Source organism: Syngnathus floridae, chromosome 11, assembly GCF_059516105.1.
Source record: "Syngnathus floridae isolate MCC-2025c chromosome 11, RoL_Sflo_1.0, whole genome shotgun sequence".
Taxonomy (NCBI): Eukaryota; Metazoa; Chordata; class Actinopteri; order Syngnathiformes; family Syngnathidae; genus Syngnathus; species Syngnathus floridae.
The window spans coordinates 5,972,136-5,984,877 of record NC_142423.1 but is presented as its reverse complement, the minus strand read 5'-3'; the positions used below and the strand labels follow the sequence as shown (position 1 = coordinate 5,984,877).

Genomic DNA, 12,742 nt, shown 5'->3' with positions numbered 1-12,742 from the left:
TGTCAATATCTGTCGTTCCTCGGCAGAGGTTTAGGATACTTTACGGATATATTTTCCCTTTAGATTTGAACCATAAATTTGAAAATCTTCCATTTTAGCAGCGCTGACAATGCTCGTGCCAAAAGTCATTTTAGGAATGAAGCTATGAAATCCATTTAATGAAATCCATGGATGATAAATCGTAAAGAAAGTCGAGATGAGGAAATAAGCTGCTGTGTTGTGAGAGCGTAGACCTTCAGTCTAAACTTATTTGCAAATATTTTCTTTTAGTAGGATGACACTTTTATTACATATGGGTGTGCTTTTACAGCTGTGCACAATCTGGACCCAAGTTTGTTAATTTATTCATGTCATGTTTATGACATAAAGCAAAATATTTTTTAATAGTTGATCGCACTGGGCGTGTGGGAAATGTAGATGAATGGAAAAACAACATGGGGTGTGATGTTAGAGCTGATTTATTCATTTTAAGCAGGGTGCTCAAATAATTATGCTGGCGGAAAAAGCCAAGCGCAAAACAAAATTGAAAAGAAAAATATACATTTTAAATGACAAACTGTAATTTGTGACTTGAAAAAAAAAGCAGATCTTTGACCACTGTTTCAAATTAATAGGTGCTCAGCACTTTTCAAAAATCAAAATGGCCACGATATATTTGAGTACAAAAAGGTACAAAAGCTTCCGTATATGTTTTCAATATAAATAGTTTCAAAAATAAAATAAGTAATAAAAGAAAACAAAGCGTCACATGGGCTCCTCTCAACGTATACTTCCAGACATCACAACTTTTTTTTTCTATTCAACAATACAACTAATTTGCATGACCAGCATACAGTCATGACTAAATGCATTTACTTAAGTAAACACGCTTGACAGTATTTCCAAACTTGAATTTGTCACTGCACATCAGAAGCTCTTGATTTTATGTGATGCCACTCTGACTAATAGTTTGGATGATGCAGTCAAAAAAAAAAAAATGTCAACACTGCTCTCACCATCATATGTGGCTCTTTGGGTGTGTATGGAAATTATACATTATGTCATTGCTCATTTGAACTATTTTAAGACTTTTTCCGATATCTGAGTTTTTCATTGTGGACACATGAGCTGAAGTTGTTTGTCGATGAAGCGCTTAAATCAGAGGTTTTTTTTTTTTTTTAATAGAATAAGCAGATGAAAAAAATGTAATGAAAGCTACATTAGCTTTAGCCAGATTACATTCAAATTAGCTTTACTTCTTTAACTTTTTTGACAGCACCCTCTTGAGGGGAGGCTCCTTCCGGTCCTGGGCAGTGTCCTGATGTGGGTGTGTCCGGGAAGTCTTGGACTCATACAGCTGCTTGAAGTTGAGCGTTTGTTGCTCCTTGGCCGTCTCGCGTTGGGCCTGGCGCAGAAGACGTTTCATGGTCTTCACCTTCTCCCTAAGATGGCCGTTGGCCTTCTCCAGCAAGCGCACCTTCTCTGAGAGCGTGCTCACTTTCTCCTCCTCCTCAAACAGAGCCTTTTGCACCGTGGAACACAACAACTGCAGAAAAAACAAAACGGAGGTCAGTAAATAAAAACAAAACAAGCACCACTGAAAGACATAGAAGGCAGTGTGGTTTTATTTTCAGACAACCCCATTGAACAGGCCAGACCTTTTTGTAAAGTACTAAAAAGAAACAAAAGACCTCCAGATGCTTCAGAGTATATAGATTTTCTGCCTGAGTGTGGATTTCCTCTGTGGATGCTAATGCTTCCATGTGGGCCAGCATGTCAAGCGCCTGCCCTTAAATAACAACTGCTGAAAGTTTGGAGGAAATGTTGAAAATACGCCGCTGGCTGCTGGGCCACATCACTCGTGGTTACATTTCCTCCAATATAACTGTGGCCACACACCATGTGGCATTACTTACACCCTGTTGGGATGCGAAAAGGCGCTGAAACTTTATAACGTAAAGGTGGACAGTCATGGTATGCGAAAGCACAACTTTAAAAACAAACAGTCTACAGTCTCAATTGGATTTTAGTCCTCATGTAGTTTTGTTTTAGAGGTACATCCCGAGGCAAGCAGGAAATATAATCCACAGTATAATTTAAGAAACCACAGTAGATATCTAAATATCACTTTGTAATTGCAATCACAGGCCCTGTCCAACCCCAAATCTATGAACGGAAATGCAAACCGTGTTTATAATACACTTTTCCCGTGGTACAAGTTGTTTTCATGGGAAGTCAAATGATTGGAAACAGACAGAAGACCAAAATGAGTGGGATTGTGCCAAAGGGAAAAAATGGTGGTGAGTCAGTGGAAACTATTAATACACAACAAATAATCCAACAAAATGCAAAATACATGAATAACAGATTTCAAATCTTTCCCAATTCCTTGGTTGCAAGAATGACTCGTTTTATGTTTTTTTCAAGTGGATTTTTCCACACTAAAATTTTGTGGCTTCTTTTGTCTAGCCAAACCTCAGAAAATGTCTGTTTCCCAGATTTTGGTTAAACTTGCAGCGATTTTCATCTTCAAACAAAAGGATATAATCGTGAATCTTTGCCCCAAAATTAATCCAGGCAATTGTGGCTTCTTGCATTTTGCAATGTGCTGAATCAGAATATTCTACGTACCCTGCTATCCTCCTGAGCCTCCCACTCGGGTGTGTAGCTGTGGACTTGAGTTCCAGGTGTGCAATTGGCAAACTGGAACAGGCTAGCAAACATTCGATGGTTGTCTGCCGTGTCTGGGAAAATGGCATCCTGAAAGTTCACTCCATGGGGCACCATATTGTAGTTTTCATCCATCCTGCATGGCAAGATAAGAAAATATATTTTGTAAAACACACGGCCACTTTTCAACTCTCTCTGACCGAAGCAGATTCTCATGAGTGTGATTAACGTATAGCACCACGTGACGTGCGAGGGAGTACGGACATCTGGAGTCCATCCCGCCTCCCCGGGAGGACATCAAAAGTTTGGTGTACAAGTGACAGAGTTGGCGCATGTGTGTGTTGAAAAGGTTAAAGGTTAGATGTGGATAAATGACTTCACAGCATTGGTTACACACAAACGCAGCATGCGCAATACCCAAAAATGCCTCGTCAGCATTTTTGGTCTGGCATTATGTCAGTGTTTCCCATCTGTATGAGCTGTGTTTGTTATTTTTCGGACAGAATCTTGAAGGGGTAACATATAGGCTAATGTTTTTACAGTGCACATGAGAACCAGACAGCACACTCACTCTGTCTCATTTTAAAATCCCATGCGAGATTGCCAGTTGCATTCTTCTCTAGACTTCGGCTCTCGTTCGCCCTGTCCTGGGAACTTTTTGCCCGTGATTGATTGACTATTTTTATCTCTCTGTGGTTTTGTTGGACAGGAAATGACTGGAGACCATGATGAGAATGAGAACTTTACCTCGTTGTCTTTGTTGGCTCATGAAATAAAGAGTCACGCCTTTCCATTGTTTGTATATATTAAATTGAATTTTACATTTTTAATCATTTTTTGAAGCTGAAACTCTTCTCTTAGTCTATGTTGGCATAAATTCAAATGTTAGCGTGAAGACACATTGATTAATTCGACTATAATATTGAAACAAAGTTTCGATTTAATTTTTTTACTAGACATTTTGGACAATTCCATAGTAGTGGGAACAGACACTCTTATGCTAGTACAAAAATATTTTTAAAAAATTACATTTTAATGCTGTTTTGTCCTGATTTGCACTTCTAGGTTGAAACAAAGAAAGCTTTGTTTCAAGTTAAGATGATCCCAATTTAATGTTTAACAAAGTGACTCAATTTCTAACTATTGCCCCATACAAGTGGTATCAATCTTCTTACGTAACCACCCACTGAGCAGAAGGAACAGCCCGAGCCTCATCTGTTACTTTTGTCAGCAGTCACATCATCAATAAACGCGAGTTTCGCCGTTCCGTAGCAGCCATACATCTGTCATGATCATTGATTTTGAAGCATGATGTGGTATGCTTTGGATCACTTGCTGTTCTTTTCATTCTCCTCCTGCCAATCTGATACAACTTGACATTCTGATTAGACTAAAGAATGGTATTCCACAACCTAGGAGGCTTTTTGTCTATTTTCTGGCAAAATCTAATATTGTTATATTTAAAAAAAAAAAAAGAAGAAACAATAATTTACATGAGCATGTTATTCACTGTTGTGAGGTTCTGCTCACAAAATTGAATTGTTATCCCTGATAAATGGCGACAAAAGTATTTTGACTAACACAACCGGGGGAAGCAAAGTCTAACGGTGTGTTCACACACGTCTGTCTGTAAGATGCATTATATAGAAAAGTAATGCTGTTGTTGGCTTTGTGCAGACCCTCATGTGGGACTGCAAAACATTACAGACCAGGAATGCTTTCCAACGCACGCACACACACATGCATGCACGCACACACACGCACACTCACCTCAATATATGACATCTCATCTATGTATGCAAAAAATATATATAATTGGTAACATCTGTTAGTGATGGTTAGCACATGCTCCCTATCACTAAGTAGAGGCTCTCATCAGCGCCGGGTCCACAAATTGTGGGCTTTATCAAACTTTTGATATCCTGATTGTCTCTATAATTACATCGGCATGCATGCAAAGTTTTAGCAGACACGTTACACTGGTTTTCAACATGCGTGGAAAGTATCACACATAAGGGATCACATTAAGAGAAAATATAGGAGGTGGGCTCTGTTTAGGTTTCTTTACTGATTAAGTCCTTTGAGAATTATTTCTCGTGTTTATGGCACATATCTGAAGAGTTGTTGTAGAACAGAATTGAAAACTCAATTCAAGGAAATATGTTACAGCTCATTTTGAAGATTACTTGAATATATTTACCACCAACTAGAACTTTTTAATGTTTGGACTGAATACCACAACATTCTTCAGATATTCTTAGTCTCCTCCAGTTCCAATATTTGGCTACGGTCTGTGTTGCGCCGAGCAGACGTCTCATTTTCATCGTGATTGATATACCAAACTTCCTCAAATAGTGACCAGCGCTCTAATAGACACTCTGCCCCAATTAAACTCCACTTGCATAAAACCCTTGAACAAATAAATGAGCACCTCAAATTACCCAATCTCCCACGTAGAAATAAAAACAGGCAGTGTCACTAAGTAGCTGTAATTTCAGGCAGAATGGTGGAAAGAAAACCTCACTATTGTCATTAGTATGACTTTTCCTCTCCAACTTGCATGTTTCAGCTCCCTCCACATAAGTTCAACATGATTTAGCTCTTCAGAATGATCCAATTTTTTGTTCTTAGTCATTCTTGCATGTTTTTAGTTGTGTGTTTTGGGTCATTATCCCATTGTAAGATGCATGACCTGCAGCTGAGAGAAAGCTTTCTGACACAGGGGAGCATATTTCAGTCCAGAATACTCTGCTGGTCTTGAGATTTCATTGCATCCTGCACATATTCAGCGAGCCACATGAAGTAAAGCAGCCCTCAAACATTATTGAGCGTCTTCCATGTTTCACAGTAGGGACAGTGTTGTTTTTTTCTCAAGCCTCATTTTTCATCTATAAACAATGAGCTGATATGACTCGCCAAAAACTCTGTCCAAAAGACATTCTCACAGAACTGTTTTGTCTTGTGATTACAGAACTGTGGCAAAGGGAAAGTGTCTGCAGTTAAACAGATGAGGAGGAAACTTAGTTGGCCAGTCTTCAAGGAACTCTAACTTGCATATTTTTGTCATTTGGAATGAATCCAAAGAGACTCTACACTGGGAGAATATGTGAACGCAACACAGGTCAAAGATCATTTTCAAGCAAACTGGGGAAAAATGTGAACTTGAGAGATATACTTATGATCTATTACATATGTCTTATTACTTATATTTTTAAATTGATGGACCACTACAAGGAACAACAGTTCTCCAAGTTCGTAATTCTTTAACATATATTACTTAAAATATTTATAATATATTACAGGATTTTTATGTAAATGATTATTGGGCAGGATTCAAGATTGGTGCGTGTAATATGTTGCCCGCCAACCATACTTTGCTCACCCCTGATGTAGATATGTGCATTTTAAATCATATGTGATGGACTTGGTCAGTCAATCAGCACCTCAGCTATTATGAAGGGGGGATTACTCACTTTAGGAAGAAGTAATAATTGTTGTTTGGGGTGACACTGTAGGAGAAGCAGGAGAAGTAGCCCAGGCCGGTGATGTTAAACCTGGAACCCGCGGGGACCTCCAGCATGCTTCCCCACGCCTGGTCACACAGCAGCTCGATCTCGGCGAAGTAGAGCAGATCGGTGTGGCTCTGCCACGGCAGATAGTTGTACGGCTCCTTGTGCAGACCCAGTACCTTTGCGAACACGATGATCTCGGCCAGCTCGGCACGGCACGCCTCCGTCTGGGGTCTCCAGTCGTGGGGCAGCTGGCACCCATCGGCTGCAGTCAGGAGAAAAATCACGATAATCCACATGGTCCCACGCGAATTTTGCGAAGTGGAGTGAACTGGTGATTGATGGAAGTTGCAGGGGAAGGGCAGTGCGCTCACGCTGTGGACATAATCTATTTCAACGATTCATCCAAGTGGTTTGTACGTGGAGGGGAAAATAAAACAAGCGTTAACTCCACAATTGTGCTTCTGCAGTCTCCCGCCTGCAGAAGTGATACCTGTAATTTTGAGGGAGGAGGATCAGCCTCCTCTAATCTGCAGCAACAGAATCCCTTCTAACACAAGTTTAGGCGGAGCAAAGAAAACCAGTGCACACACCATTGCGTGGGACTTTTATTATATTGATTTCAATACAAATTTAATCTCAAACGTATGCTAGAAGACTGAATGACATTTTAAAATGAATACAGTTGTACACTGAACGACTCAGTGAACTGGCGTTGTCAATGGCACCCTCTTGTGACAAAGGTACTATGTTTATTTCTATTCAATACATTTTGAGTGACTTTATCGTATACTGGCAAACTTCCTAAAAGAAACGATCGGATGATAGAATTTGATGTCAGCGTTGGCATGATGAAACATGGCTTTACCTTTATATTGTAAATCAGTGCCGGCCTTACTCACCGGGCCAGTGGCGCAATGGATAACGCGTCTGACTACGGATCAGAAGATTCTAGGTTCGACTCCTGGCTGGCTCGAATTTTTGTTTTGTTTTCTTTTGCCTCTTTACACTTAAAGAATGTCGGTAACGAAACAATTTTAACCAAAACCGTACTGGTGAATAGCAAACTTATAATAGATATAAAAGCGAAGAGTTAAAATAACTGCAAGAACTTCACTTGTTTCGCTTGGAAATGAAATTGTAATTATGTAATTTTTAAGTAAACTTTTCTTTACTTATAGAACTCGCTTGCAAGGAGGAACATTTACTAAGATCACAAATCGCTGCACGTCTCATGCGTCCGATGTAATCTAAAATGGAGCCCAAGCAATTCAATATCTGTCCTATAGGTGGAAGCATTGTCCATTTTTTTTCTCGTCTTGATTCGAATGCAGCCTCATTGTTCACACCCCGGTCATGATTTATTTTTTATTGTCTGCTAGAATCCTACAGACCTGTAAGGTGGAATCACATTTTTTGCAATCACATTTTTTGCAGTGAAAAAATCAGGTAGACTTGCATTCGAATAATTGAAAGAAAACCTGTTCATAGCGAAGATCCTGATCAAATATGTAGCAAATGAGATGGAAGCAGTTATAATGGAATGGGTATATGTAAATGTTGATTGAATTACGATAACAGCACTGTACTCATCTGCATTTTGTGACTAATAAAGTCCAATTTTCTTTGGTTCATAATGTCACATGCTGATCACGCGTCTTTTCTCCATGTCTTTAAATTGGATGAACAACTCAATTTTCTTCAATATGCAAAGTTATTAAAGTGGTGCTTTGGGTGAACGACCGTTGCAATATTACACATTTATTAATATTTTGAAGTGCTTTATTGTTTTCTATGTGGCCGTTACTCCTCATTGTTGGCGGAAGTACGTCGCCTGTTCAGTGTTGCATTCAAGTAGTCCCGTATTCAGTGACCAAAGATTGACTTTCTCATCTGAAAACCTTTACTTGTATTGTTTTTACGTCAACACTGTGACGTCACATGCAATATTTACCATTTATTTTGTCTAATTCCAGAGACAAAACGCACGACAGGAGTTACACCAATTAGTTAACTTCTGCAAAGATAGCAGTTTCAAAGTAAGTTTGTCCAGTTTCAGTTCGCTTCGCGCTGGGAACGCCAAAGTTCCGAGTTTCCGACTTCCCACAACGCAGCTCAACTACGGGTTGGAACTTTCTCCAAAGAAACATCCGGTACACGATAAAGCAACTTTCACTTCACGATGTAAGTTTTAACTGTCTAAAGTATGTGCACGCATAAACACGATCGAGTTGTTGGATCAAACAAGTTTAGAGCACTCAATGCGGTTGTTTTACAAAAGTCAAGCGTAGCATACGCCCTAAATTTAGCTGTTAGCATGCAACAAGTGCTAGTTCGTCAACCAGTCAATTTCCTCACAAGTTTCCATTAACTGTACAAACTTTACATTTGATCCGAGTAACTTCATCATTTATTCTCAATGTATTACCATTAGTTTTTAACGTCTTTATTATTTGCCCTGTTCTCAATTTAATGCAGTTCACTTGAGTTGGATTTAGCATCCCGAGCTGCTAACCCAATGTTAGCTTCTCAACGTCAAAACTACTTAACTATTTTTTTTTTGTTACCACAAGAAATGAAGCAATTGGTCTAATGGTCAATCGTCTCATGAAACTGACTGCATTTGGGGAAAGTATTGTTTGAATGGCTTTGACAGATATTTATAGGTCTAAAATTGTCTCAGGCCAAATTGTGTTATGAGTACGATGAGATGATTGACGAGCTGCAACATGTAAAAATGTTTACATGGTCTGTAATCGTTTGTATGTTTGACATATTATCTTATCAGTGTGAGTGGATGCGCAGAAGGAATGCAGTGACATGGTACCGGTTGCATGCAGGCCTTATCCAATGTCACAAGTTTACTTGTTAATCTGTGCTTGTGATGGATTTGACAGGCATCTCCATTTTTTCCTTTTTATTAGAACAGTGGTACTTGTGTACAGATTTATGCAAATATGTTAAATCTCATGTTTCTCCAGGTCAGGCTTAGTTCCAGAAGGTTCAGGTGCAGGGTCAAGCAACAAACGTTTGCAGCAGACCCAAGCCCAGGTCGATGAGGTATGATAGATAACTCTGCACTATGTATGTATGTATGTATGTATGTATGTATGTATGTATGTATGTATGCATTTATTTATTTAAATCATATTGTTCACTGCATCAATTTTCAATAGTTGAGTGATCACTGTCACTGACTCTTGATGACAACAAATGCACTCTATTTTATTTATTTTATTTTAACTTTAAATTTAAATAGATCAAATTCATTACTTAATTGTTTGTAAGTGTAAATGAATTGTGATAGTCTACATGTATTTTCTAAAGTCATGTTAATATCCGGATTTCAAACTGCCACAGCAGATTCTGTGCATGACACGTGTTGAAATAGTTCTGTGCGATGAGTAAGGGTTTGATTTCAGCAGTTTGACTGTGGAACAGATCTTTAACAGATTACAGATAAATGAGCCCTCTTTGCAGGAACTTGTTTGAAATTCATGAATAGATTTTGTTCAAATTCAGTTGTTACGTTGTATTTACCAAAAGCATCAAATTTGCACTCACTAAAGCTCATGAAAGGGACTTTATTATATTCCACATTTAGTAAGTAATATTCACAACACCTTTATAACCACCCATCTGTTGACAAACTAACCCAATTTTAGGCCACATGCAAATGTTTGGGCATCAAACTGTTTACCTGTAGTTTTGTTTATGTATGGGAGAAAATGACGTCTGTACAGAGCCTTTATTGATCATCCCCTCCGCTCACTGACCCTGGCTTCTCTTATGACTCACTGCTTCTTGATGTTTGTCTTGAACAGCGAATTATATAACCCTCGCCGTCCGTGGCTGTTCTGGATCGCCACTATGAGGAATGTGCTGCCCGCAAACACATGTTCATTCACATGCCTAAAAATAAAAAAGGCACTGCTCCGAAATGACGTACGACAACACGCCCTTCCCAGTTCCTTTTAAAATGCTCAAACTAGCCCCTCCTTCACTGAGCGTCAACTTTAAGCGTGTTCACTGAGCCTCCAATTGGTTGTCGGAGGCTTATATAATCAGTCCCTGCTTATGTAATGCTTGCGCACTCCTCTGCACTCTGCAGCTCTTTGTCTGAGGGGAGTGGCAATAGTAAGGTTTGTGGATCAGTGGAACATGTGGGTTTAAAAGTGCGTGACTGTGACTGTCTGAAAAGACTTTTACGGGCCGCAACTAACTATTTTGAAAAAAGATGGTTATGTCCATTTTTTTCCCAGTCTTATTTGATGAATCAAGAATAAAATTGTTCTATTTTCCATTCCGTTGATTCAATCAGGTTTCAAATAATGATTGTGTCTTGAATAATTCACATCAGTATACAGTTTCAACAGCAAACACGGTATTTAAATACAGATTTAGTTCTCAGCTGCTATACATGTATGAAATGGTGGACATTTGATTTAACTTTTATGCTGTAGCCCACAGGCAACTAACGGATCATATGTGGTGTTTGCAGGTGGTGGATATTATGCGTGTGAATGTGGACAAAGTGCTGGAACGGGACCAGAAGTTATCAGAACTGGACGATCGAGCAGATGCACTCCAAGCTGGAGCATCCCAGTTTGAGACCAGTGCTGCCAAGCTGAAGAGGAAGTACTGGTGGAAGAACTGCAAGGTATCATTTTGATGGATGTGTTTGCAAAGCATAATGAGTATTTTATTTTTTTTTTTAAACAAATACATTTTCAAATCAAGTTGAGCAGAGTGTCGCGCTGACGTTCTCTGCCTATCTGCCTTCCAGATGTGGGCAATCCTGATAGCTGTCCTACTGATTATCGTGGTCATCATTATTAGTAAGTATCACGCCATACACACAACATGTCAGTTTTGTCCCCCCCCCCCCAAAAAAAATTGCACTCCTACATTTTACATGTTTATTTCAGAAGTGTTAACTTGCATGCTCTTGCTTTATTTTTAGTTTGGACACAAGCCTAAAACGGCATCAAGAAGAAGAGATGAGCAACAAGCATCATTGAAAGGCAGAGGTCACATGATTAGTGGCTTCTTAGTTCACATTTTCTTCTCCTTTGAAGGGTGGGGGGGGTCTTCATTCCTTGTCTTGTATGTGCCTCAATACATGCTATGGGCTTACTCACAAGCCCGACCTGTGCAGTGCCACGTACGAAACACAGATGAACAGAAACTTAGCTAATTGACCGAATTTACACCAGTGTCACATGGTGAACAGAAAATGCTGCCTCTGCAGTCCTTGTTCTCACTTTCAGCAAAACATACACCAAAGCCTTTAATGACATGATGTGGCGTATCATTGTAAACTCCTCTTGTATTTTGTTTTTACATTTGAAAACTAGCCTTCAAAGTGTGTGCCATAAGAAGTACTTTTCAAAATTTTCCTGCCCACCATTGAAGCAAATTCAACATTTTTCAACTTTGTAAGAATCTTCCTGTTCTGTATTTTGCTTGTGCCTTCAAAAGACAGAGATGTTCAATTTGCATGCCTTAACTTATTTATACGCATGGCTGAATGCTCATGAACTCGTTTTGCAAACATATTGGTTGCTAGATAAATAGAAAAATACACTTTATGAATTCCTTTAGGGAAACGTTGGTTATAGTGAATTCATTGTGAAATATATTAAATAATTAAATTGATCATCTCAAATCGACAACTTAGAAGGAGCGTATGTTTATGCCTCAGTTCCTAGTGTTATATTCATTTGCATCATTGTCTCAGAAATGACTTGGTGTACAGTTAAAGATCATTTGTGATTTGATTTGGATTTATGCGGAACAACATATGGCCACGATAGCCCACCATGCAATTTAAAAGAAAACTTCAGAACCAGTTCTAGAAGGCAAGGTGACTGTAATGTCAATTGTTAGCATTTAACTCACATGGCAAACCTTATTTAAGTATTCAGTGTGGTCCTCAAAAGACTGAACTGGCCCCCGATTGGAAAAAAGGTTTTGCGCACTTCCTCTTACTGTCAAGCCAATGGATTGATAAATTATGTATAATTATCTACCTGATGGAGTCTATTGTGCCTTTTGAATGACTATTGCAGCTCACTTGCTCAATTAACTGACACATGAGTATTTTTACATAGATGTAACCCATCCGAATAAAGTGCATACATGTGTAATTAATGTCGTTTTATTCAGCTATGGTTTTTGAAACTTCATACAGAGCTAACCTTAATTTTTTTTTTTTTTTTTTTTTGGGGTTTGTGTCCAGTGCTGCTAAGCATTTTAGCGGTTGGAATTTGTTCAAAAACTTTGGTGGGGTGACAGTGTGAGAATTACATGTACTGTGCCAACACTGGATGATTGCATACCCTGCTGTTGCTTCTTATTAAATCATTAAATAATGCCTGATTACTTTGTCATTTGGATTTTTGTTTTCGTTTATTTATACACATTGTTAAAAGTATTGTGCATAATCTTTTTCATTTTTGCTGCTTTATTTTACCACAGTTTTAACAGCAGCGATGTGAAAGGGTTCATTCCTTCGGTGATGAAGAGGCAAAACGCAAAGTGCCTGCTCTGATTTGCGTACTTGTTTTCCCTCTGTTGTGTAA

General features: G+C 38.9%; 2 protein-coding genes and 1 non-coding gene across 3 annotated transcripts; 2 read left to right on the top strand and 1 right to left on the bottom strand.

Moving 5' to 3' along the window:
* Window positions 1-440: 440 nt before the first annotated feature.
* Window positions 441-6,695, bottom strand: ccdc3b (coiled-coil domain containing 3b). Its single transcript, XM_088388826.1, has 3 exons — window positions 6,123-6,695; window positions 2,611-2,785; window positions 441-1,525 (listed from the first exon to the last, which is right to left on the bottom strand). Exons 1-3 carry the CDS (start codon window positions 6,455-6,457, stop codon window positions 1,232-1,234), a joined length of 804 nt encoding a protein of 267 aa, XP_088244952.1. The 5' UTR covers window positions 6,458-6,695; the 3' UTR covers window positions 441-1,231.
* Window positions 6,696-7,061: 366 nt separating this feature from the next.
* Window positions 7,062-7,134, top strand: trnar-acg (transfer RNA arginine (anticodon ACG)). Its single transcript has one exon. It is a non-coding gene; the product is annotated as a tRNA-Arg (tRNA).
* Window positions 7,135-8,027: 893 nt separating this feature from the next.
* Window positions 8,028-12,550, top strand: vamp3 (vesicle-associated membrane protein 3 (cellubrevin)). The gene is made up of 5 exons (XM_088388827.1): window positions 8,028-8,342; window positions 9,140-9,218; window positions 10,660-10,818; window positions 10,945-10,996; window positions 11,122-12,550. Coding segments are annotated over exons 1-5 (309 nt in total). The 5' UTR covers window positions 8,028-8,340; the 3' UTR covers window positions 11,139-12,550.
* The last annotated feature ends 192 nt before the right edge of the window (window positions 12,551-12,742 follow it).